The sequence below is a fragment of the Rhinocladiella mackenziei genome (genome assembly GCF_000835555.1).
Source record: "Rhinocladiella mackenziei CBS 650.93 unplaced genomic scaffold supercont1.3, whole genome shotgun sequence".
NCBI classification, from domain to species: Eukaryota; Fungi; Ascomycota; class Eurotiomycetes; order Chaetothyriales; family Herpotrichiellaceae; genus Rhinocladiella; species Rhinocladiella mackenziei.
The window spans coordinates 682,802-708,200 of NW_013550602.1; the positions used below are offsets into that span (position 1 = coordinate 682,802).

Sequence of the window (25,399 nt, forward strand, 5' to 3'; positions counted from 1 at the left end):
ATAAAAGCTTTCTTCTCATTATAGTACAAAAATATGAGTCGAGTTTGTCTTCGACATCAAAGCATTGTCTTCCTCCAGGCCTTCGCGGCCAGGGCTTCGATGTGCTTGGTATCCACGGCGCCTTTCGCCGAGTCGTCTGCAATGGCTTCTACGACGGCATCTGCGACCAGATCTGCTTTCAGAGGCTTTTCAACAGCTGCACCGAAGATGCCACTCAAACTGCCTCCAACCAAGCCGTTCACTGTACTTCCGACCATTCCCGACGCCATGACGGGAAGAGTGAACTTTCGGCTGCTATCCCATAAGAAGCCTGGTCGTATGAAAATGTTTCTCAGTTTGATCATGGAGCTTGCTATTGAACTCTCGGCTTCGCGTTTCGTCGTGATATATCTGGAGGGCAGCATGGGCGCTCCGGCGGCGGCGGATATGTAGACGAACGTCTTAGCTCCTGCTCTTTCCGCCTCCTGTGCCAAAGCGATGGCCGAGTCTCTGTTCATGAGCTCATAAGTGATTTGCCCCTCTTTTTCTCCTTTTCCCAATTCTTCGCCTGGTTTCCGGTCTCGAGGGTTATTGGTACTGCCAGCTTTCGTAGAACTGAAAGCTCGGGACAAGCCAGTCCATATACTATCCTTGCCCGAAAGGATTCCCTTGTAGTCCGCCTCCAATAAGATGCCCATTGTGTGTACGACTGCATCGGCGTCTTTTAGGTAAGGAGTGTAGGTGTTAGGTTTCAAGATGTCACCTTTGGCCCAGGTGACGGAAGTTGACCATGAGGGAGCAGTGACCTCTGAGGAGACATGTGCCCATGTAGGCTCACCAGAGCGGCTCCAAGCGAGTTAGTACTGCTCTGGGAAATTATGTGAAAAAGCCGTACCTGATGGAGGTGACATCCCAACCTCTAGCAACGGCGGCTCTGCAAATGCGTGATCCTAGAAATCCATTTCCGCCTGCAACAACCACTTTCTTCTTTGCTGCCTGGGACATTTTGATGGAACTTGGATAGACTTGCTCGAGATGATCTTCTTCCCATTCCCTCTTTTTGAAAACACCTTTCATCCCTGAACCGAGCCTCAGTGGTGAACGGTGGACTGATCCCCAGAACTTTTCCCAAGTCTCTGACGTCGTCCATTGACACCCGCCAAAGGAGGGAGGTGCGCCGAGTACGAATAAGCGAGACCTTTTTCGACCGAGGCAGCCTCCTGTATATTTCTTCCGCGGACAAACTTCTTACTTCTATTCATTGCCAAAGGCCAACCTATTAGGACATTTGCGCCTCAAACTCTCCGGATTTCATCTCCAAATGCGACATGTTTCCTGCAAAGCGGCGCAAACTCAGCCCGAGTCCGGATGAATCAGCCTCTATCCATGCAGACTCACAGGATATGTCTCAAGTCACAAAAAACACGGAGGATGACAGTGTGACGGTCGCCGCGAGAGCGGCCGAAAACGATGCAGAACAAACCGCAGCCGAGCTAGTAACGAAAGAGACGGCCTCGTCCAGCGGTGCTTCCGCGATCAAAACTCCCTCAATGACAAGTGCAGGCAGACTCGCCCGTTTCGCAGCGCTTAAATCCCGAGCAATAGCATCTGCAAAGTCAAATCTTGCTGAAGCAAAGGCAGAAGCCAATCGTGCAGCCATTGACCCCAGCGTTCTTGCAAGCCTGAGCAGAAAATCCGCAATCGCGTCTCATAATCTGCTCAAAGCCGATACCGAAGAGGAAGAAGGCCAAGGTGCGTTCGAGCGCAAACGTGCTTGGGACTATACCATCGAGGAAAGCGAGAGATGGGATGAACGCATGGAAAGGAAGAAAGCCGCGCGAGAAAACAATGCTTTTCAGGACTACAACGCCGAAGCAAGCAAAATTTATGATCGTCAAATGCGAGAACTAGAGAAAGGCTCCCTCAAGGACGGGGACAGGATTCGAGCAGAGTATGAACAACAAAAAGCAGAAATGCTAGAAAATGCGACCCGAACAGGTGGGCTTGAAATCGTGGAAATGGAGAATGGCGAACTTGTCGCTATCGACAAAGACGGGCGATTCTACGCAGACTATGACAGTACGGGGTTCGTTGAGCAGAAGCCCAAACGTGAAAATGTCGATCGATTGGTAGCAGACTTGAAGAAGGCGGAGGAGGCCAGATTCAAGAAGCGACGTGAGAGAGGACGAGACACAGATGAAGGGGATGTCACTTATATCAACGACAAGAATAAGCAATTCAATCTCAAACTGGCAAGGTTTTACGATCGGTATACCTCTGACATAAGGGATAGCTTTGAGAGAGGGACGGCGATCTGAACGGGGTGTGATGCTCGTCTTTGTCTTTGGATTATTGGCATCCCATGGTTCTTCACAGGAAGTTCCAAATACTACACGCAGCGCCTCATGGAAGTGTTTTACCCAGAAACACTGGGAGATCAATTTTCTTGGTAGAAGGAATGACCTTGAACCTCTGGCTTCTGGGCTGAAGGATTCTACCGTTGTGATATTCTCGTATTTGCATCGTGACTGCACACTTCTACAATCTTCGTCTCCAGAAACTCATCCCTCTTCTTAAATGCCCCTGATCTGAAGTCCTCAATCTCGAAAAAGGCGCACCACTCCTCTTGAATTGCAGGTATGAATGCGTGGGAAGAAGGTAACTAACCGGCCAAAAAGTCAAATTCTCCTAGCGGAGTTGTGAATACCACACCACAAACGCAATCATCCCCCGCCCCCAAAAACCAAAACCTGAGCGAGCGACCTACAAGTTGTATTGATTGTAGATCTCCTTCATATCTTCAGCTTTTTGGGCGCGAAAAGGTCCTTTCAACTCAGTATTTCTTTTCGTCGTAGTCGGCATCGTCCATGTTGCAGGGCGTAAGAGATCGAGTTGATCTGGGAAGAGAACGGTGATATGATATATGTCAACATAAGAAAAGGGCGACTTCTGCATGATCATAACTAAGCGAAAGAAAAGGAGCTAAGACATGCAAACACTGTGAAAGGCTTCGTGAGACATTCCGTTTGAAAGAGTCAATAGTCAGAGCGGCCGTCTGATATTCAAGACGTCAGGCCAGTTTGGATGTACTATTGAGACCATCTATCTCCTCATTCTCATCCGAGGGATACAACAATTTAAGGATGTCTATATCCACAGAACCTCTCATCGTCATCGGGGCAGGCGCCACAGGCCTTTCGGTCGCAACACTTCTGCAATCACACTATCCGAAAGCCTCAATCACCATCATCGCCGCCGAGACACCAGCCAGCCCGTCACCTTCTGCAGACTATGCATCCAGGTGGGCCGGCGCACACTATCGCCCAATCCCCGGCTCGTCGCGACAGTATGAGCAAGAGAGACAGATGGCGCTCAAGACGGTAGAGAAGATGACGAAGCTTGCAAAGGAAACACCCGAAGCTGGTGTGGGACTCATGATGGGTGTCGAATATCTCGAAAACCCGCTCGAGGAAAATCTGGTACTCATGACAGGAGATGTCTATGCTGGTCCAGGGGATGAATTTCGTATCCTTGACCAATCTGAACTCCCTCCCGGGGTGAAGTGGGGTTGCGAGTATTGGACCTATTGCGTCAATATCGAGATATATTGTCGATGGCTTCTCGACCGCTTCATCTCGAATGGAGGCCAAATCATTCAACATAGACTATCAGCTGCGGCGGACGCATTCGAATTCGCTCGGAAAAGAGGCCTGGCCAGCCCTTCGGTAGTCGTAAACTGCTCCGGACGGAACTTTGATCAAGATGTAAAGATGAAGATCATCCGCGGTCAGACGGTTCTGGTGGAACAACAATACGACAAAACGGTGACCCGGCAAAATCGCGATGGAAGTTGGAATTTTCTCGTTCCACGCCCACGAGGTGGAGGGACCATTGTCGGGGGGACGAAGGAGATAGGTGATTGGGAGACTCGACCCCGGCCGGAGACACGGCAGAAGCTGCTCCAAAAGTGTGTTGAAATGTTTCCCGAGTTTGTGGACTCAGTCGACAAGTTTGAGGTGATCAAAGATAATGTCGGCAGAAGACCATGGCGAGAGGGCGGATATCGGATTGAGACTGAGTCAATCAGTTCCAATCAGAGGATCGTCCACGGGTATGGGGCTGGTGGCCGAGGGTTTGAATTGAGTTGGGGCGCAGCAGAGAGTGTTCTGGAACTTGTCAAAGATTCTATCACTGCGATGGCCAGAATGTGACGTTGATTTTGGTCGCCACTCAATATCCCTGGGGCAAGACGGAGAGTAGCCGTCAGCTGCTGCACAAAGAAAATGGCCGGATAGAGGAAGCTTCATTTCTTTTTGATAGGTTTTCCTTCGGTTTTCTCCAATTCCTGTAATCTTGCCTCTTCCTTGGTGAGCTTGGCCTTTTCTTCCGCAATCAGCTTCTGGACCGTCTTCACAGCTTCCCCCAAGCGATCAAGCTCTTTGCTTTCCTCCTCTCTGCTGAATTTATTGCCTCCACTACTCTTCATAGGAATTTCTGCTGTTGGGGGGGCTTTAATCATGCCTTTGCCCCCCTTTCCCGCCTTAGACCTGACCACTTGAGCACCTCCCGTTAATATGTCATAGAATGCTTCGACGGGCTCATTGAACAGAACTTCCTCGTAGCATACGCTAGAAATCATGGATCTTTCTTTCCTTTGCTGTTCAATGTCGCCATAATATGGATGTAGCTTCAGACCATGCCAGATTTGTTGCGGCTTTTCTGTACTCTCGGGGACAAAATAGAACTTGATGGCAATCTCAAATTCACCCCAGCCCGTCTCTTCCACTTCAAACGGCGGGCTTTCGATCATTCGCACACTGTTGGCGTATGTATCATGGAGCTTGAATTGTACCTTCCTCAGCCAGTATGAGATATCCTCATTGTTAATTCCCCGGACGAAGACTTTCCATTTATGTGTATGATCTGGCGGGGCATCTTTCGGGCGATTTTCAGGGTCGAAAGGAATGGCTTCAGTACCATAGACGAATGGCCGATAGATTTGGACGCCACGGACACGTTTGGTTCCGGCAGGAGCAGGCATCTTGGATAAGATGTTTTAAAGCTTGTCTGAAGAGGCTGTCGACTGTGGGTGTTGTTGTCCTGCTGTTGTGCCGTGTTTGCACAGTAGTTTGGTGTTTGCCGTCGGAGTGCAGCGCATCTACGTCGAGGCCCTATGTTAGGTCAATCTAGGTCGAACGCTATCATCTCAGCGTATAAACTTCACAGTGCGGTTACGGTGGAATTTTGTTACGATAATGGCAATTCTGGATTCTGTACTAGGAGGCCCACCAATATGCAGCAGCCAGAAGTGAGAGGGGAAAAAAAACCCCCGCGTGGAAAAGAAATATCCAGAGAGCCAAAAAGTATGGGCATCATTCAGGGCCGAACGTGGTTCGAACACGTGACCTAAAGATTGTCGTTGATCAGAAGAACTGCAATCTTTCGCTCTACCTTTCTGAGATGTCAGATATAGTTTCCAGACTGTCTCTCGCATCATGAACTGACCACTGAGCTACCGACCCATGTTAAACCTGAGAAGTTGTGCCGGCGGGCCAGAGTTTCGAGGGTCTGGGCGGTTTTTTTGGAGTAAAATTGGAGAATTCAAAGAATAAATGTGCATTATTACATCACTGCCACGCCCACGATTTCTTGGCAAAAGTACGATGGATCGAACACCCATAGGCGCAAAAAGCCATAATGTCCTACATCTTTCAATGAGCTACTCCCATGCTCCACACTCTGTTGTGAGATTAGTGGACACGTTATGTTGGCTTTAAATTCGCAGCTCCCCCCAATGATGGACGTCTGAAGCCGAATTCCGTGTCAAAGACTACAGATATTGGAGGATGAGGATTCCTCCTAGAGAGGAAAATAGTCTTTCCCAAGAATGGATCTCAGGCCATGCCAACGGATCTTGACGAAGCCACCCCGCCCATCAACTTCATATATCTGCAAGAACTGCCGATCATGGTCCTCCGGCCCCAGAGCGGGACGAACAGCTGTTCCTTCTAATTATCAAACCGCTGCAAAACAGTCACAACTGATGAAGTCGCTTCAAAGCACAGAGCCCGAGGATTACTATGTAACGGGCGAGCTCGCAAGGACTTTACAAAGCCTGGGATTCCAGTCGATTCTGATGCCGGTCAAAGCACTTAGACGCCATCGTGACGAGCTTTATAAAACTAAGGTCTCCCCTAGCGCAGCGATCAGGAACGCGTTATCGAGCCAAAGTATGAAAGAACACCCCGTCCACTGCATGAATAATATCACTTACTAATAGTCATAACCAAATAGAATGGCGTCAAATCTATGAAGAGGCACTGACTGTCGCTGAACTTCATCTCCTGCGTGATCCCATGGTAATGCGCCAGTTGTTTCATGCCCTCGGCAGAGCCGATGTTCATCCGCAGAACTTGAAGAAATACGGTTTCATGGGACTCTATTCGTTGCAGGCCGCTTTGGAAGCTGGAGAAACCGTGGCGGTCATGGACGCTGCTATGACGGAAATACACTTCAGAGATTCCCTGTCCAAACCTACCTTTGAACTCGTCAAAGAAAAGGCGTTCGCTAAAGTTGATGATTATCGCGCATTGACAGTTTACCTGTGGCACATGGTGCAAATGTCACAGACCAAGGCGGTCGCACGCGAAAACTATCTTATGGCCAAAGAATTGTACAACATGGTTGAACCTGGTGTGCACACAGAGAAGATGACCCCCTTGCTGCAGAGTATCCTGCCTCCCTGGCGAGTTCTGTTTCGTGCTGCAGACCACTACCTTTACCATCTCGGAGATGGTCCCATCTCTGATTCCGTGCAAGAGGATCTCGACATGGCTCTTCGTGAAGGCGTTTCCAAATGGAACGACCCGCAAGCTGCCGAGTTGATACTTGGTCAAAAAGACGAGGTCCAGAAATATTCTCAACAATGGGTCACGCTAGCGACCCAGGCAGCAATGGCGGGCAGCGGCAAATCCTGCTTCGAGCTTGCAATGTATTTTTTGAGGAAAGACGGATGGTATCCGGCCGTCAAGCCGCAATCGGCAACGAAAGAGAACAAGAGTTGGATCGGAATCGAATGGCTAGCACTCAGCGCAGCTTTGTCAACCGACAATACGAGAGATATGACGATGAGATATGTAGGGCTGGCGCACTTGCTCTCTGAAAATGGCCATGCGGATGAGGGTCACTCGTGGCTCGCTATTGCCAAAGAGAACCTTGACGATACTTACCTCGACCCAAGAGGTGAAATGATCGCCTATGTGGATGGATTTTATCAACACTGGTACGACAAGAGTCTTCTGCTTACTAAAGCCAAGGATTTTCTTGAACCAGCCCGTGAAGATCAGCAGCATGCAACGAGATGAAAGATGAATCCATGCCGGAGAACGCTGCAACTCTTTCGTGCCAAAAGTGCCTCTTTAACCGTTTTATGATATCTGCCATCCATCTCCAATATCGCGGCCATTGGAACGACGGAACATGCGAATTCCGGTTCCCCCGCCGACCGTGAACGGAAGTATTCAACACGAAACTAATCGAGGCCGTGTACGTGCTGTGGTGGATGGTAGCTTGCCAGAGCGGGGGCTGTTCTCATTCCTACGGTTCCGTCTATGAAGTTCCACCTTTGGGGTTTCGGCTCTAGATGACACAGGTTTTGCCATCTATTCCGCCCAGCTTGAGTATTAGCATAAACTTCTCATACCATGCTCTCCCCTGCTCTTTCTCCGTCAAACCCACATGGTGGTGCAAGGTTTCTGAACATCGTCGCTCACAACCTTGAACCATGCATTTGATGTGCGGGTTAATAGTTACGTCTTGACCATACCTGACTCATGAAGAATCATATTTTGAATGTTCTAGCCCAGGAAGAGGAGTTGGCTTGTAAATCATCTTGAATCATGAGGACTGTCACACCCCGATCTTCGCACGTACTTCAATTTCCTTGGCACGAGGTTCGTGTCAGGTTGTCAACGTCCGTCTCGCCCTCGGGGCATTGGCCTTGCGTTCGAGGCAAGTACTGTCGAAGAGCTATTTTGATACCAACACTACTGCTTGGTGGGAAATACGTATAGTCGATAGAATATATCGTAAGTGATATGTGGTGATTGTACCGGACCGACCCAAAGATCCGGTTGAGGCCGTGATCCTGGCCAAGACGCCAAGGGATGTACCTCTTAAGACGGCCATGATCGTTCATAGATTAGGCTAGTCTTCGACACACCTTTTCACAAGGCTATGACGATGTGGACCTAGACCGCAATCGACCCAGCAAACCCCCCACCCCAACCACCAGGCTCTCAATGTAAAATTGGCACGACGTCTGTACCTGCAGAGCCTCGGAAAGTTATCGTGCATCCATCCTTGGACTTATATTTGGTTCCACCGTTTGTTCTGATTTCCTGAGTGTCTCTGTCTCCCCAGTCCCTCGGTTCCACGATTCCACAGCAAGAGACCCCATCAGGCCCAGTCTCGCTTACAAGGCGAGGACCCAGATTCCATCCGGGACTTGCTCTACCAGTTTCTCCTTTGAACTTCTCCCTGTCATACCCTGTCGCCCGATCGCCCGATCGCCCGCCTTGCCCCGTTTGAGACTCACTACCATTCTCCGAGATGGGAACACTACGGAAGCATAAATTACCATTTAGAGATATCTGTAACACGAAGCAACTGCAAAACAATACCACTAATGTCGTTTCGAGTATGAGAGCATGTTTAAACGGGATCCCAGTTCAATCTTCCGTCCCAAAGCATACTGTGGTGGGGTGAGGCAGGCCTATGCCAAGCAGTCACGTGACAGAGTAAGCAAACAGTGCAAACGTTGGACAGATGGCTCTCTTTCGGAGGGAGGCACAGGAAAAAGGAGCAACAATAACAGAGACGCAACAACAACAGAGACAGCAACAGACATATTTTGGGCACAACTGTTATTAGTCTACCTTCGTGTACCTTGACGCTCTTACCTACCTGCCTTTGAAGTGATCCTTAAGCTCGCGCTCCCACTTTGGCCTGTTGTGTGGTGTGTTGGTTGTTGATTTGAGTCGAGACAGGTGCTGGTTTGGCAGCCCCCATATCACCCCTCCAAAATACGTAATCAAATATTGGATGCTTCATGTCAATTCACACCGGCGATGTAGCGCGTTGATAGCCAATTCTAGGCTTTGCTTTGTCTTATTGAAGTAACAGGTTGGTTGGCTGCGGACATTTTGGCGCTCGGTTCCCCGCGCGGCGGGCCCCGGGGGGGGTTGTTTTGGCGTGCATATACGGTGAGCTCCACAAACAGAAATTTGATGATCGGGACCAATGCGGGCCAACCGGTGGGAAAACAGAGTCGACCTCGAGTCCCAAGTACATTGAAAACGTAGTCTCTCCGACTTTTGTGTGGTATGCTGGAAAGTCCAACTAGCAGAGTGGGGTCAACTTCGCACTGCTGATTCCCAGAAAGGAATGGGGCTCCTATTTGATCCTGCACATTGCGATCACTGTCCGGTTCATGGTTTTTCAATTCAGCCGTCGTCAATCAATACTCGTTATCCTCAGATCTTGAGTCATCATCACTGTTCTCTCCAGATTGTTGCCTTCTGCGTCTCCCTCCCTCTCTTGTGCCCTTCTTCAATTTCAGAGGGAATCCAGCCCCACGATCCAGTAGTCCTTTCACCAAGTTAGTGCTAGGTTGGACTTGATCAAAGTCTTTTGCGTTGACCACTCGGAACACCTCGCTTGTCACTTGATGAATGCAGGGTAGAAGTGAACCCTTCTCGAGAAACGTTTCGTCCATCTTCATGAGCGTGAAATGTAAACGGTATTCGCCAGCTCTGCGGACCGATATGTCGGCGAAGATGAAAAAGCAGCCTGGAATCTGATATGGATGCCTTGCTGCTTTGCCTGGACCCTGCTCTGCCGGATTGGGCAAAAATCTCGTTGTTGGACTCGGAGGAGGGTCTGTCGGTGGTCTCGTCTGTGGGTGAGAGGGCATCGTCTGAGGATCGGGATCGTCTTGGGTTGTGGTCGGGCTGGCCACCCAGGTACCCAGAAGTAGCCGTTGCACTTCTTTCTTCCCATCCTCAGTCGTGTGATGCACGGTACTCACGTCCACGTCCGGAGCGTGCCCTGCCACCAGTCTGCAGTGAACAATCCAGAATTGACTCTGTATTTCGGCCACATCATCTGGAGAATCAGGATCGAAATCGTTCATTAATAGCTGTAGAATTGGTGGTGGATCAATGGCTCTTGAAACTGATTAGATAGGGAAACCTCGATCATCTCCAAAAAACCCAAAACAGAAAAAAAGAAAAAAAAAAAAAAGAGAATACCTTCTGTCCTTCCCATCGGGCCCTGCCCGTGCAGCTCTAGGTTGCTGTCTGATATGCAAGCGGCATCGACGGCTGTTTGGATTAGGCATCTTCGCCAAGGTTTCCTGAGCTTCCAACGGGGCTCCCATGGATACAAAGGTCGCAGGAGGACCACGCGCATCGGGAACCGAGTATTGATGAAAGGATGGTGAGTATGTTGGTAGATTATGATGTCCCTCGAAAGGTAGCCCCCGAGCATGAGCACCGTGGTGTGGTCTGGAACGCATCAGTCGTCGAGAACTAGTTAGAATTACATTCCACAATACCTCCCTAGCCCAGTATTCGTAGCCTCTACAGGCTGCACTGCTGAGTATTTGTGCGTGAAAGGTTGAGATAGAGGAGAAAGGTTCGACTGGTTCACAGGATAATACTTTGGTGGCGGGCGAGGATCCGGAGGAGTTGACGGTAGAGGAGGGACTGACGATGTTGGCCACGAGGGCAAGGGATGATATGAACCAGCTGAAGTTAACATGGATGTAGGAGGATTTCGATGGACCTCACTGGCGGTGGTCACCGGTGTATGAAGAGGGAAGTGTCCGGGTCGCATCGCCTGTTGAAGCGAGGCATTAGATGTCAAGGGAAACGGAAGACAGTGTGAGGGACCGAATGTCGAGTTAGTAGAAGACGGAAAATCCACAACGGTAGTCATGATGGTCTGAAAAGACCAATTGTAGCTGGACGACGAAGGTGCCAGTCCACATGAACGACTTGAAGTACTAATGTTCAGCCACGGATCCGGGCTTTTCCTTGGGAAGGGGGTGGTGGGCCTCTTAAGGGTCGCTGCTTGGCACCACTGGCGGTATTCACCTAGGATGAGTTGGCGCAATCTGGCAACAGGAGAAGGCGCCGCCGACCTGGATTCCGGACACCGGTAACTTGGAGCGATGGTCTGGGTGACTGAGCGTTAGGCCGGGGAAATCGAGATTCGTGAGTGGTGGCAGGTGAGCGAGCAACGTGCTCCGCTGGAACACGGAGAGAGCGCTGACACAAGACACCACAGTAGCGTGTTGAAGAGCAGCGATCACCGAGATTCGGGACGGTGGGAGGATGAGCCGGTTGGAACTTGCAAGTCGCTTGATTGTGATGTGTGAGTTTGACTGTGTACGAGACGATCCCAATCTGCGACCCACTGAAGCTGAGAGCAAACGGTTCTGCCCTGTCGCAGATTTAGCGGCCCACGCAGGCGATGGAAGGTTTTTGCGCCTCTGTAGTCAGGGAGTAGTTGGGCTCAAGGGGGGAAGGAGGCGTCGAAACTCAAAAGTAATGAGGGACACTGGATATGGAAGAGCATCAGGGCTGCGTTCGAGCTCAGAGGCGGCTGGATGGAATTGGGGAGTGCTGTCAATCCGATCGTCTTTGAACATAAATCGATGTTGATACAGGAGTTGGATCGCTAAAAAGCGGGACCCTTGTGACGGGGAAGATCATTACAGTGCCGGGACCAGAAATCCAGGTTAATCTGTGTCCGACTTTCTCAGAAATTTGAAGATCTAACAGCGGAAGGGGCGTTCGGGAAGTCGCATTGTGTTTGGTCGAAAAGGGACACGCGGATACGCGGTGCGCTCGATGGGGATCAGAGTTTTGAAAGTTTAAGCGAACAAGCGAGAAAAACCAAACCATGGCTCGCTACACGGAAGAACCCAGAGTGTAGAACGACATTTTCGGCCTGTTGCGTAACAAGCGTGTTAGCGACTGTGGCGGTTGACGGCTTTAAAAGATGCAAGATGAGAAGCACAGGACAAAGTGAGCGATGTGGATGACGAGGCATAAAAAAAGGTGGAGGCTACGGGATTGGCGGAGGCCGGCGATGAGTCGTCGGGGCCACCTGGCAGATGTCAACCACTATCCATCCATCAATGCATTAGTTACATGGTCATGTCTGGAGCCAGTCAAGGCGATCTTCAACTTGCTCCATCTCCTTCGGTAACTCACCACACCCTCTTCCACATTCACATCCACATCAAGCTGGGAAATTGGAGGCATATTCTGCGCTCGAAGAAAAGACAGAAAGAGACAAGATCAAGGGATGTCCACAAGCTGCGAGCTGCAGATCAGAAGAGGTTGGTGAGTTGACAGCCTGAGATCTCGATGGCTCATTTGGGGGAACGCAGAAGCGGAGAGCTGAAGCAGGCACTCCATCCAAGTCGAGAACCTCTGCATCTAAGGCCGCTGCAGAGCTAGCCCAAACTTCCTGGAACTCTTGGTGATTGGATGGACGAGGAGAACAATCAACGGGATGGAACTCTGCATGTAGCTTCATCCAGCTTTCAGGCAGTTGTCAGAGCGGAACGACTTGTATTGAATGTTTGCTGTAGAACGTGCTTTAACTTTGTACCATTATCCCGACACCCAACAGGATGGTGAGTATCTTGTAAATGGGATGTGACTTCGCAGTGGGGGATCGTCCACGGAAATGCAAGTCGGCAGATGGCAGGGTTCGGCCTCACCAAGCCCCTGGGATTATGTCAATTGCCTCTTCTGAGCATGCTTGCAAGAACTCGTGACTTGACCTGTAAATGAACCGCTCCTCGGACAAAGCCTCCCGAGGTGGCAAGACACGCTGACATACCTGGATAGACAAAGACTCGAACACACGTACTCAGGGGCAAACTGGCCCGTTGCGAACGGTGTACTATTGTCTATGCTCCCCGTCCAAGGCCCTTCATCCCTATCTGCAGGAACCGATCGACATGGCATCTACTACCAGATCATCGTCAATGCGGATGAGGTATTCAAGACTCATCAGGCTGCATGGAGTCCGGCAATGAGAGAGTCTCCTGCCCGGGTTCCTCTCAGTATTATCTCCACCTTCTGGCGCTTGAGAACGTTCCCTAATTTCTGCTCCAAAATTCACCTTCGGGCATGGAGAACAACTCCAGTCAGGAGGAAGAAAGAGGTGGAGTTCCGGGGAAGTTACCGCAGGCGGCAATCCGGGTGCCCGATGACAAACCAGGCTGGGCATATTCTTACAGTGCAGGAGAGCACGGGGCACAGACACTTACGTGCCGGGATAGAAAGCTCCGGCGCATTGAGGGCTCACAGTACCTATGACTCGTTAGGGTGATTGAGGGGGACGCCCATCTGAGGAATACGGGGTAGATGCTAGTCCGGTCGATCATTAAGCGTACAGAGAGCTGTCAGCTATGGGGCCCCCAACCATGGAGACTGTAAAGGGTGGTAGGCTATCTTAACGAGGGACCTCGGAGGTCTTGATCTCGGTTATCGGTTCCGAACTTCGGGCAAGGAGACGCTATAAGAACACAAGTCAAGCCGCCGTGGAATGGATGGACCAACACACCAAATAGGCTGAAAAGAGATCCCCTGGCCAGAGATGCATCAGGATGTCACCGAAGGGAAAGCTCACTAGCTAAGTACGATATTGCCGGAAACACCCCGTCTGTGATAAAGAGGCAGATCATCCCTTTTGTGCTTGACACTAAAAACTACTCCACGGAGGGTTGATCAGAGACTTGTCACCTGTGTCTTGGCCTTAACGGGCGTCTCGAGAACGACGACCAGGTGATGACCGGCCGAGTCTTCAAGCTGGCGTATCACCGCCAAAAGCGCCGACTTGGATAATGGAAAACTTTTGGCGACGACGTGGCCAGCCACGTCCCAATCAAGTCATCATTCGATCCTCAAAACGACTTGCTCGCCATCTGCACAACACAGACATCCAACCCGCCCATCTCCCAGCCTTTGCCTTTTGATTCACGATAGCCAGGCTCTAGACCCCTGCAATGGTCATGAATAGAACGAGAGCACTCTTCTGCCATCTGTTAGTCCTCGGGTTCTTCCCAAGTGCCTAGGGTCTTTTTCGATGACTACCCCCTTCGTATAGCTCCCGCATGTCAACATTGACGTCAAATTCGACCAACGAACAAACCCTTTCCCATTTCCTTATGAAGGCAATTGCACATTGTCGGCGGTTCCGTATGTATCTGCTGCAGGTCTGCTGCCCTGATAATTCCCCCCCTCCCTTTTTCCTTCCCTGGCTTGCTTTTGCTTGATATTTCATGAAGCCTTCGGATGCTTTGACCGACTCTTGCTTTTCGTTTCCTTCGACATTGCCATAGGTTCTACAAGACAGCGAGCCAGCGAGACCCCGATCTAACTCAGAGATCGTTGCTCATGTTTTCCGGCTGCGACTTCATACCGAGTTCCATTTGCAGTGGTAGGATCTCCACTCTCCATTCTGGTTACGTGCATTCTCGTGTCCTGTTCACTCGAGAGCCAGTATAAATCAAGGTTTTTTGGTTCTCGCTTTGTCGATGGCTTCCTTGTGGTGGAGAACGGACGCTGCTCCCAAAACATCTTGACTTGAAAAGATGGCGGTGCAAGCTAGGTCCCCACCTGGTCAGCTCAGCGTCACCCGCCACCCAAAAACGTGCAGAGACAAACCCCAGTCTAATCCTGACTCTGCAACACCGAAAGTTTATGCTGCTTGCAGCAACATCACCCGCGCCCACTGCTCCTCCGCTATTCCCATCACATCCTCAATGCAGCACCTCGTTGTTAGACATCACCCTCGACAGTGCTCGTACACGTAACAAAACCCTTGCCTCGATAGACTTTCGCCTATCAAATTTGACCACGACTGACCCTTTCTCCTCCGTTTGGCTTTGTCCGAGCATCTTTAGACAAGGACAGAAATTATTCAATCGCAAGGTCATCCACAAGTGTTCGAGAGATCACAAGACAAAAATCTAAACCAAACCTTAACGCGCAGAGATATCATGAACGTGGATCAGCGCAGCTCTAAGAACCTCGTATGGAAGTTGGCTTCTCCCACTCAAAGTTCAAAGCTGGCAGCGGATCACCTAACCTGTTAGTTGAGATCACAGACTCGGGGTCATCTAAGCCAAGTTGGACAATCTGTTCCCCGGCAGGGGGAATAGTTAGCTTACTCGGTCGAAAGGGATCGTCAAATTCAAGGGCGATTGTCCTTACTCAATTAAGTTCCCATCCGGATCGCGAACATAGAGGCTTCGCAATTTGCCTTGGGCCCCCGTCCTCCCTACCACTTGTCCGCCTTCAAGAACCGTGATTCCCCTCTCCTGGCATCGGCTCAGTACGTCATCCACGTTATCTTCCATGAGAAAGCACAAATCCGCGCTCCCTGGTTGCACATACTGTGCCTTCGGCTCGAATTCTTTGCCACTGACGTGCAAATTGATCTTTTGTGTCCCAAAGTTGAGTGCGTGTCGTACGATGCTAGGATCATTGGCAGCAGCAAACGATGAGAACTGCATTCCCAAGACGTCTTGATAAAACTTGACCGTGGCATCCAGATCTTTGACCGTTAGGACTAAATGATCAAGCGAACTAACTTTGGCGACGGAACCCATATTCGCCGTGTATCCTCTGGTGGATTGACAAAATGTAAGGTTAAACTGCCTGGAGGTCCACCTGGTTGCGAAAGCCTTCCAAAGGTGACCAGCCTTCTTAAGTATCTCACGAGCACTTACTCCAAGCCAAGTGCACTCAACGGATTTGAGGTAAAATGATTAAGATTGCGTGCTTTTGATGAGAAGAAATGAAGGATTGAGGCTCGTCCTCAACTGCCAAGTTTGTCGTTGAAATACCAATGGGAAGACTATTCGGCCCACTTGCCGCATCACTCATTTTTACAAACGACTTCCATATCGGACGTCTCCAACATCCAGAGTGGGTAAGTCCTATACATACGTGCCTACATCCCCCAAGAACGTTGATCTGTGACTTACAGCATAACGCGGAGGGACTCGAGGGGGTGCGGCTATGGTAGCAGCAAAATCACAGGAGAACTCCTAATTCCACGAGATGATCCGCTCAAAAGAGTCATGAATCGACTTCAAAGACTTCATCACCGCCATTGCATGTGCAACCAGTCAACCGCTAGAAGGCCAGCTACAAGCGACGCAGCCTTTAAAACTCCCAACCAGGTCGGGAATGCTATGAAGAGTCATGAGCCTACGGAGGCAACACGAGAACGAGCGTAAGCCGATGAGCCGAAGTCTATGGAAAGTTGATTTCAAAGCGAACCGATGATCGTGGTTCCTGCCCCTAAACAACCACAAGAACCATTAAACGCAGACGCCGAGCTGCCTCTCACGATGAGGACCAACCCGCAATCTCTCAGCATGACATCTCTCCAAATACCAACATAATGCTTCCGGAGCACTTGAAAGCAGCACCTTCTCCACCCACAAGACTCTCATGAGACAAACGGAAGCACTGTCACAGCGGAGATCCCGATGGTTCAATTATTGACGCACCAATTCCAGCTGCAGAAGTAGACTCCAACAAAGCTAGCGGGATCTTGCCCGAAGACATAGTGGTTGAGGATAACGATGACGCTCCGAAGGTGCTCAGCAGCTCACTGATGTGGCGGAAGGCCGAAACGAAGAGCTCTTGCCATCCACCAACGGGATTACAGGCGATAATGTGCGCATGGAGAATATAGAAGTCTCAAGAACCGTCTCAACCTGACGCATCAGCTCACATAGCCGATCCTCCAAACCTGGCTTCAGATCCTGCCACTGCTCCTTTGTCGATTCCAGACCAAGACACTATCGAAGCAAGTACTCGACCAAATTTGCCAGGTGAATTAATGATGGTACGAGAAGTGGTCACGAATGAGGTATCGGATTCTCATTCCCAGAAGCCACAACTTCCTCAGCAGTTGCAGAATCTTGCGATCTATCCTATCAGTCAACACGATCTAGAGCGAGACCGTCGTTGTTGCTGTACAACCTGCCAAGTAGACATTACTTTCAAAAATCATAGAACAACAAGATATCGTATCATCCAATGTGGACGTGGCAGGCTCCTCGTCTATTTCTGCATCCTCTCCACATCCACGTTGTCTTTAAGAGACTGGCTATCATCATGGATGTCATCAATATCACTAAGCAGAGTCCAATCTGTCTAGTAATGCAATGAGCAATGGTTCAATTCTCGCGTAGTGTCATGAACTTATCTCGCCTGCCACCTTCTTCCATCACACTCACTCAATCTCGATTTCCTGTGGCACCTCATAGATGGTACTGGTCTCGCCTGTTGATCATTCCTGTGTTCGTTCTCATCATCTTCCATATATGTACGCACTCCGGAACTTTCTCTGATCCGCTCGAGTGTGGAATCCTATCACACTTACCTTGGTGTAGCCATCAGTCTTGGGTTCGGGGCGTCCCCTATAATAGAGGAAGGCTCTCCAGTGTATGTGGCGAGTTGCCATGCCCTGGCATCCTCGTCGTTCCGTGGCACAGGGTCCGGTTCTGGAACACCTGAGCCATAAGATCTTGGAGTGCGAGAGAAACGAAAACCCTCGAAAGAATCCGATGATGAGTGGGATCCACATCGTCGAGGGCGGCTGACAACTTCGAATTCTTCTCGGTATCTTGATGCTTCTCTTCTGGACTCAGATCTCGGGCGATAATCCTCTTCCACCTCTCGCTCGAGTCTCCTCGCTTCCTCTTTATCGGACCTTTCTCTTCTCCTTCGGATGACCTCGTACCGGTCTTCAGACATTTCTCGTGACTTCTCTCTACGTCTGTCGTGCAGATCAGTGTCGCGCAAGACGACCAGTGGAGCCTGATCTAATGGGCGAGAGACGTATTCGTATGTAGATCCTCGACGCGGTGGGAAATCTCCATTCGAGGCTTTACAAACGCGGACTGGAAATTCTCAAACTCGACAGCTCAGTCTCGTCCACCTTGACCGTATTCTGATCGAGCGCTTCCCGTGCTTTTAAGGCATGGTCCTGATATTGCTGATGGCTTCATTGTAACGACCAGCTAAAGTAGCGGCTACCAGGATACCTTTGTCTCTGTACAATCTGCGGCTCTGTGCAAGGTTGCCCAGCCGCTCTAACACAAGAGAAGTGCTATCGATCTCTGCGGACTTTCGAGTGGGAGTCTTGCGAACATCTTTGTAATCTCCAACGAAATTATTCAGGGTCCGGGCAAGAGAGAAGCCGAATTGAGCAATGCCGACGACGGGCAATGGCTTCCCCAATACCGGCCATTGTTCTAGAGGCACTTCCCTAAATTAGCATTTCCAATTGGTGCGCCAGATGACGAGACATATATCTTGGGCGGGAGAGTACCGTGATCAGTTAGGAAGATCTCAGATAATTGCATGATGAAAGAATTTGAAAACGAGGCTGGGAGATCAGCCTCATCGCGCTAGCTGACACTCCATTAAGCAAAGCCCCTTGGTAGGCGATGGCCATTGGCCCCCCAAAACTCGTCGAACGAGGTCTTGTCCGTACGTCAGGGAGGAGCACCGCTGGTACTATCTACTTAAGACGTAAAGGACGATTCCTGTTACTATAAATGCGACCGGGAATCTCTTCTTGTGTCTGGATAGAATCCATGAAGGTAATATTCGGAAGGACTGTATGCGGAACACTGCTCACCAAAGTCGACTGGCCGATCCCTCAACCGGCCACGTTTCGATAGAGATCTCCTGCGCTGTGAGTCGAAAAGCTTCCCCTGATGTGTCCTCACAAGTCACCCTTTTCTTACTTGAATGTAAGACAAGAGCTGTGGTATTGTGCTCTATCAAAATATTCAAAGTGTCGAGTGGGTGTCAAATGTTCGGAGGGTGACCTTGCAAGGTGGTCGCTCCGCCCTTTCATTGGGCCCTGACGGTGGCGCAGGCGCATACGCGGGCGGCCGAACATCCGGATCGGACTTCGAGCAACAAGGCGACAAGAAGGGATAAAGGATGGGTGAGCCTTTGTAAAGTTCCAGCTTCCCGGAATCACGCAGCGTAGTGAGTGATAATGAGAATAGCACAAGAGAACAGACAGAGATCCAAATCAGCACTTGATCAACTCAACAGTTTCCCGGCGATGTTGAATAAAGCACCACCCCTCAAACTTTCACTCCACCATTAAACCACAATGCCATTCTTCAGCGACGCACGCAAGCGGCGCAAGTTTGCAGAGTCTCCAGCTTCTTTCCCTCCTGTCTATCCCTCAAACCCTCCCCCTTGCGCCATCAACACCTCGACCACAGTTTACCAACCACAGCCGGCTCAATCGACCCCGCAGGCTGATCCGTACAATGGCTGGCCCTGGCACTCATACATGGCTTCGACCGTTTCCCTCCCACCGACTCGGACTATGCAGAATGATTACAGACCAGAACCCCTACAGCCTCAATTGACCTGGTCACACACTGAACCGCACCTGATGTATCCTCAACGGCCGCCAGAACCGGCCAGCAGAGTGGACTGGCGCACTCAGATTGGGGACAAGTTTGGCGACGTGATATCCTTGATTGACGAAGAGGCGTTTCCTGGTTCTACCCGGGAGCTTGAGATCACAATCCCAGAGTCGCCTTCTCCAGATTATCCTGAATCATATTCAGCGAATCGAGACGGAACCAGATCAGTCACTGGGAATGAGAAGGCTCGACCCAAGCCGAAGAGATGTGGACAAGAGAAGCAGGTCAATGTCTTCGCGAAGGTCGATCGATACATGAATTCTCGGTTACCCGTTTCTTTGCCACCACTCAGGGTATACATACCAACCTATCCTCTTCTCTGTTTGGCGGCTCAATACTCGGCCAGTGCATATTACTCCCCTCAATCAGCCTCGGAACGCAAGGATTTCGTCTCTGCCGATGGTCGGTCAGGAGCAAAAGCAATGGTGATCAAGTCTATTCCATGTGACGACAAGAAGACAGTAGTTTTCGCCATCCGAGGGACGAGCATGTTCAGCATACGCGATTGGGCCGTCAATCTGAACACTGAACCGGTCACACCAGCTGGATTTTTGGACGATCAAGGAAACCTCTGTCACTCAGGGTTCCTGAAGGTGGCCAAAGCCATGGTCAAGCCTATTGCGGCAAGACTCAGGCACCTTTTGGAAGAGAATCCAGGTCGAACGGCCTGTTCCCTCCTCATCACTGGGCATAGCGCTGGCGGAGCTGTGGCAAGCCTTCTGTATGCTCACATGCTCGCGGAGACTGTACAGTCCGAGCTCAACATTCTTACAGGGTGCTTTAAGAGAGTACACTGTGTGACGTTCGGCTCTCCTCCCATCAGCCTTTTGCCGTTACAGAAACCCGAGACGGCTGATGGAAGATTACGTAAATGTCTCTTCCACTCCTTCATCAACGAAGGCGATCCGGTCGTTCGGGCAGAGAAGGCATATGTCAGGAGTCTTGTCGATTTACTCTCGAGCCCGATGCCTTCATTGGCGCCCGAGAGACCTACAGCATCCCCACTCACTATGCTGGGAGCTTCGATGTCAAAACTTGACCTCTCGTTGAATCCCATAAAGAAACCGAATCCTCCGAAATCCAAACCACCCAAACTTCCAACCCGGAAGCTATGGTGGGAAGTTCCGCCTGCGACACTCTCAAATGCTGGTCGTTTGGTCGTCTTGCGTGTGCCGGACAGGGGCAAGGAGCCTGATGTGACGGCTTCTATTGTTAAGGACGAACAATTACGACGAGTTATTTTTGGAGACCCACTGGCTCATTCAATGGACCTGTATGCCAGTCGAATTGAGACTCTAGCTTTCCGTGCCGTCACTGGCAAAAGCGGAGTGTATTGATGGAATACGTGATGGACTGCCAAAACTTCCCTTTTTCACCAAAGAGACGACAAATACGATGATGACCACTCATATCAATGTGAACAGTATTTGGTCTTGTTCTTCATGATGCATAATCCTCCGAGGTCTCATCTGAAGGACATGGCGATCATTCGGATCGGGTATGTGGGACTGGGGATTTACTCGAACGCATGACCATGGAAAAGGGGTAATACTGGATTGGAGGTACCCATTGAAAGATCGGGCAGCATATCCGTGATGATGATCAATTTACGACTTGCAAAGTTTCGGTTGTCTCAGGCACGCCTTTCGGCTTTCATGAGCATTGATGAAAAGACGGCCGTGAGAATTGAACAATGTGAAATCAGTGTCTTAATATTACTGTGCATACACTACCATTTAGGATGACTCCAAAACAAGTTCCTCTCTGGCGAACTTCCTTTTCGTCCGTTATTTCTATGTTCGTAAACCAAGGGTCCCCCATATCGTGGTCCGTGGATGGCGATTGAGCAGTCTATTCCTGAAGTTGCTGGAGCTCCGTCGTTTTCGGCTTTGTGTCGATCGGAGGATGGGTGGGTTTCCATGATTGTTGCTTAGACATTGAAGGAGACGCCTTTTTGATCAGTGTGGTAGTAGTTGTCGTTTGTCGGAAGGGATCGCGGGCTAGCGGTATGTGAGTTGAAGGTGGCTCAATTCCTAGCGAGAAGAATGACGGGGACGATTGTAGTCTGATTCGGCTGAATCCCGTAAGGATGGCAGACCTCGACGGGAAGTCCAAAGGCGTTGCTGTCGTCGTGATGACTTGGCCATTGATCCGCCTCAAATTCTGCTATTCGGAAATAGAGCTACAAGACCGCCACGGCTTTGATCCTAGTTCCGGCCTCACTTGAAATGAGACAATTTCCACGTCCACTGGGCTTTGTGGGTCGTCGGCCGATTCTTGCTTCGCAGATATGAAAGTAAACCATGGAGGATGTTGATATGTCTTCTTCAAGTCGTGAATAAGCTATCTTCCTCTCTCAGATATTCTCCCACGTCTCCCTGCCTAAACGCCACGATCGATGTTGGTTCCAATTTCCTCGCTTCCGCCGTCGACCTGGCGGTAACGCCGAATCCAAGCGGCGTGTCGTCCATCGCGAGAATCACCACACCTGAGTGTTCGGGGCAGTCCTCACTCCACCGGCCCACGTGTGCCTTGACGATGTTCCCCCCATATAGAAACGGCATCTCGCCGTTCGGCTTGATCCATAGCTTGTAGCGGGCGTGTGGTGCTATCACGTCTAGGGCGGTGATGTGCAGTCTGAACTTTCCGGTCTTGGTGAACTTGCCCATGCACGTGCCGAGAGAGAGGAGGTTGTCTCGCGCTATGGAGGTCGCAAGGTTTGCGAGGGAAAGGCGCACGTAGTAGACTCGCGACTCGTGCAGGCGAAAGACATGGCGGTCGTCGTCGTCCGTGGAGGAGTCGCCGGGCGCAATCAGTTGAGTTAACGAGCGGCCAGTGTAGTTGGCGAGCTTGGTGAAGAGAGTTTGGGTCTCGACGTCGGTAAGTGGCCTCATTCTCACCAACTTCCTCGGGGAATTCTGGACATGGACGCCGTATTGACGGTTGTTGCGCCTTGAGGGATGTCTCGAGAAATAAAAATTAAAAATTAAAGTCGGGGATGCCCCGCGACCCGGAGTTGGAGAACAGTTCTCAGGCTTGGCATTGGTCGCTGATTCCGTGCAAGAAAATTTTGTCCATGTCCGGGCTTGAAATGTATCTCTATCAGCCACTCTTCAGTATTGCACATGTGCTTTGAATGAGTATATAGCCTGTGTCGAAATGCCTCATGGCCGTCCTGCGAAACGAAGGCGGCTGACACCTCCAATCGACGACAGCATTCCTTCCGAAACCATCAAGTCGTCTGACCTATTTGTTCGAGCGGCGGACTGGGACCTCGAGCAGGAATATGAACAACGGTCCAGAAATAAGAAGTCTAAAGAGTCCACCAGATTACCCATCAAAACTGTCGAAGGGAGGATACAACAGGTACAACAAGCAGAAGAAAAGGAGCCCAATTTTGAGGATGAGTCCGACAGCTTCTTGGGATCTGGCTTAGAAGATGAGGCGGATGAATCGAATGACACTCCTCCAACGGAAAATGAACCTGTTGTCCAGATTCCACTGAAACAACAAATTCTCGCGGCAAAAGAAGAGATTGCCAGACTTGCAGGCTTGCTGAACGAGGATCCGGAAGAGCATACAGGTTCTTTCAAGAAATTGGCCCAAGTGGGTGGACAGGAGTCGCCCATTGCCGTGCAGAAACTGGTTCTGGCTGCTCAAGCGGCCATCTACAAAGATGTAATCCCCGGCTATCGAATACGGTCTTACAAGGACGAGGAGCTAGGCACAAAAGTATCAAAGGACGTCAGAAGAACAAGACAGTACGAGCAGGCCCTTCTCACTGGCTATCAGAGGTATGTCAAGCAGTTGAGCATTTTAGCACAAGGGAAGAAAGGAGACCAAGAGACTCTATCCTTGCGAAGCGTCGTCATCAGTTGTGTCTGCACCCTTCTTCTCTCCGTTCCACATTTCAACTGCCGAAGCGACCTGTTGAATGTCTTGGTACATGAGCTGGCCAGTAGGGAAGCAACGCCCGATTTTTTGAAATGCATTGAAACTCTGGAGAAGTTCTTCGCTGAGGATGACGACGGCGCACCATCTCTCGAGGCCGTCGGACTCCTCACAAAGATGATGAAGGCCAGAGATTATCATGTCCGGGAGGAAGTCCTCAACACCTTCTTCCAACTACGACTTCTCTCTGAGTTGACGGCAGCGAGTTCCACCGCAAAATCAGATAAATTGGAGGACACTTCCAAGCTACACGGCCGGAAAGTAAAGAAGGAGAAATTGGGGCATCGATCAAAGAAGGAGCGCAAACTTGCCAAACAGAGAAAAGCCGTGGAAAAGGATATGCGAGAGGCTGATGCCTTGGTCAACCACGAAGAGCGAGAAAAGATACAATCCGAGACCCTTAAGGTGGTATTTATCGCGTACTTCCGCATCTTGAGAGCAAGAATACCACACCTGATGGGTGCTGTGCTTGAGGGACTGGCCAAATATGCACATCTCATCAACCAGGATTTCTTCGGTGACATTCTCGAGGCGCTCAAGGATATTATTAACCAAGCTGATGTGGCAGTTAAGCGGGACTTGGATATCGAGAACGAAGCGACGACATCTTCTGATCTGGTCGATGGAGAAGGAATCCGGAATCGGACCCGTGAAAGCCTCCTATCCACACAAACAGCATTCACGCTCTTGTCGGGCCAGGACGTTTCCAAAGCAGCGTCAAGTTTGCGTCTAGACCTCTCGTTCTTCACCTCGCATACCTACCGCTCTCTATATCCTTTGTCTTTGGACGCAGACATCGAACTCGGACCGAAATCGCTTCGTTTACCTGATCCGCGCTCGTCGAACTCGTCTCAGAGCGCCACCAATAGAATCAACGTCTCGACACCCATCCTTCTCCTAACCCGCGTTCTAACGTCCATCATCCTCACTCCCTCGCAACCCCCGCCGACACTGACGGCCGCCTCATTTTACAAACGCCTCCTGACCGTCTCCTTGCAGTTGCCCGAGAAATCTGCTCTGGCAGTGCTGAGCCTTCTGGCCAGGGTTGTGGACAAGCACAGCCGCAAGATCGAAGCGTTGTGGTATAGCGACGAGAGGAAAGGCGATGGGGTGTTTAAAGGGGAGAGCGAGAGTGTGGAAGGGACGAATGTGCTGGCTACAGGGAGCGGGGTCTGGGAAGGGGAATTGCTAAGGAAGCATTTCTGTCCCAAGGTCAGAGAACAGGTGGTGACCATTGATAAGATGATTGCTGGGTTGATTAGATGAGGCCTTGGATCGGGCAATGACAGCAACGACAATTTATGAAATCTTAACGAATATCCAACCATGTTCGATAAATTCGGCTCATGTTTGATGTACGGATGATGTAGAATTTCGCCGGTCCTTTCCATTCAGTATACTGTCACCAATTCATCTTCATTGTCTCAATGCTCAAATTCCACATGCCTTCCCCTCCCATCGTCGAACAATAGATTATTTTATTAATCTTTGAGTTATCTACATGTTACATATAAGATCTCTTCTGGCTCACGATGTTTCTCATCACATCATTGACTTCAATTTCTTATACTTCTCTTCCGTCAGGTCTGATGGAAAACCGTCTCGTTTACCCACTCGCCACGCACACTTTTCCATAAATGTTCCTGACATGGCGGCCTATTGAACCCAGCTGGGTAGAAAAAGATGCATCCATACTCCTCTAAGACCAACATACTTGAGGATGAAAAGATCTGAGTACTTCCCAGTGCTTTTACAACTCAACGCCACATGTGGCTTGGTATGGCGGTGCCGAATTCGCCAACGGTTCGCCCGTGTGGGAGTTGACATGCTAGTGCTCCCGACAAGAGGTCCGGACGAATTGTTCCTATCGCATGTGCTTGACATCCCACCAATGGGCACATGTCA

At 50.3% G+C, this 25,399-nt stretch overlaps 10 protein-coding genes and 1 non-coding gene across 11 annotated transcripts; 5 read left to right on the forward strand and 6 right to left on the reverse strand.

The window, feature by feature from the left end:
- Positions 1 to 56: 56 nt before the first annotated feature.
- Positions 57 to 984, reverse strand: Z518_03798 (uncharacterized protein; the record flags this gene model as incomplete). The annotated part of the gene is made up of 2 exons (XM_013417508.1): positions 57 to 825; positions 875 to 984. 2 exons carry the CDS (start codon positions 982 to 984, stop codon positions 57 to 59), a joined length of 879 nt encoding a protein of 292 aa, XP_013272962.1.
- Positions 985 to 1,307: 323 nt separating this feature from the next.
- Positions 1,308 to 2,297, forward strand: Z518_03799 (uncharacterized protein; the record flags this gene model as incomplete). Its single annotated transcript, XM_013417509.1, has 1 exon — positions 1,308 to 2,297. The coding sequence occupies one exon, from the start codon at positions 1,308 to 1,310 to the stop codon at positions 2,295 to 2,297; it is 990 nt and encodes a 329-aa protein (XP_013272963.1).
- An 825-nt stretch (positions 2,298 to 3,122) lies between these two features.
- On the forward strand, positions 3,123 to 4,190 carry Z518_03800 (uncharacterized protein; the record flags this gene model as incomplete). The annotated part of the gene is made up of 1 exon (XM_013417510.1): positions 3,123 to 4,190. The coding sequence occupies one exon, from the start codon at positions 3,123 to 3,125 to the stop codon at positions 4,188 to 4,190; it is 1,068 nt and encodes a 355-aa protein (XP_013272964.1).
- A 92-nt stretch (positions 4,191 to 4,282) lies between these two features.
- Positions 4,283 to 5,020, reverse strand: Z518_03801 (uncharacterized protein; the record flags this gene model as incomplete). Its single annotated transcript, XM_013417511.1, has 1 exon — positions 4,283 to 5,020. The coding sequence occupies one exon, from the start codon at positions 5,018 to 5,020 to the stop codon at positions 4,283 to 4,285; it is 738 nt and encodes a 245-aa protein (XP_013272965.1).
- A 337-nt stretch (positions 5,021 to 5,357) lies between these two features.
- Z518_03802 lies at positions 5,358 to 5,501 on the reverse strand. The gene has a single exon. It is a non-coding gene; the product is annotated as a tRNA-Ser (tRNA).
- Positions 5,502 to 5,866: 365 nt separating this feature from the next.
- On the forward strand, positions 5,867 to 7,343 carry Z518_03803 (uncharacterized protein; the record flags this gene model as incomplete). Its single annotated transcript, XM_013417512.1, has 2 exons — positions 5,867 to 6,209; positions 6,274 to 7,343. The coding sequence occupies 2 exons, from the start codon at positions 5,867 to 5,869 to the stop codon at positions 7,341 to 7,343; spliced, it is 1,413 nt and encodes a 470-aa protein (XP_013272966.1).
- Positions 7,344 to 9,496: 2,153 nt separating this feature from the next.
- Positions 9,497 to 10,417, reverse strand: Z518_03804 (uncharacterized protein; the record flags this gene model as incomplete). Its single annotated transcript, XM_013417513.1, has 2 exons — positions 9,497 to 10,205; positions 10,290 to 10,417. 2 exons carry the CDS (start codon positions 10,415 to 10,417, stop codon positions 9,497 to 9,499), a joined length of 837 nt encoding a protein of 278 aa, XP_013272967.1.
- A 4,857-nt stretch (positions 10,418 to 15,274) lies between these two features.
- Z518_03805 (uncharacterized protein) lies at positions 15,275 to 15,676 on the reverse strand (the record flags this gene model as incomplete). The annotated part of the gene is made up of 1 exon (XM_013417514.1): positions 15,275 to 15,676. One exon carries the CDS (start codon positions 15,674 to 15,676, stop codon positions 15,275 to 15,277), a length of 402 nt encoding a protein of 133 aa, XP_013272968.1.
- A 3,542-nt stretch (positions 15,677 to 19,218) lies between these two features.
- On the forward strand, positions 19,219 to 20,880 carry Z518_03806 (uncharacterized protein; the record flags this gene model as incomplete). The annotated part of the gene is made up of 1 exon (XM_013417515.1): positions 19,219 to 20,880. One exon carries the CDS (start codon positions 19,219 to 19,221, stop codon positions 20,878 to 20,880), a length of 1,662 nt encoding a protein of 553 aa, XP_013272969.1.
- Positions 20,881 to 21,870: 990 nt separating this feature from the next.
- On the reverse strand, positions 21,871 to 22,437 carry Z518_03807 (uncharacterized protein; the record flags this gene model as incomplete). Its single annotated transcript, XM_013417516.1, has 1 exon — positions 21,871 to 22,437. The coding sequence occupies one exon, from the start codon at positions 22,435 to 22,437 to the stop codon at positions 21,871 to 21,873; it is 567 nt and encodes a 188-aa protein (XP_013272970.1).
- A 265-nt stretch (positions 22,438 to 22,702) lies between these two features.
- Z518_03808 (uncharacterized protein) lies at positions 22,703 to 24,760 on the forward strand (the record flags this gene model as incomplete). Its single annotated transcript, XM_013417517.1, has 1 exon — positions 22,703 to 24,760. The coding sequence occupies one exon, from the start codon at positions 22,703 to 22,705 to the stop codon at positions 24,758 to 24,760; it is 2,058 nt and encodes a 685-aa protein (XP_013272971.1).
- Between the last annotated feature and the right edge of the window lie 639 nt (positions 24,761 to 25,399).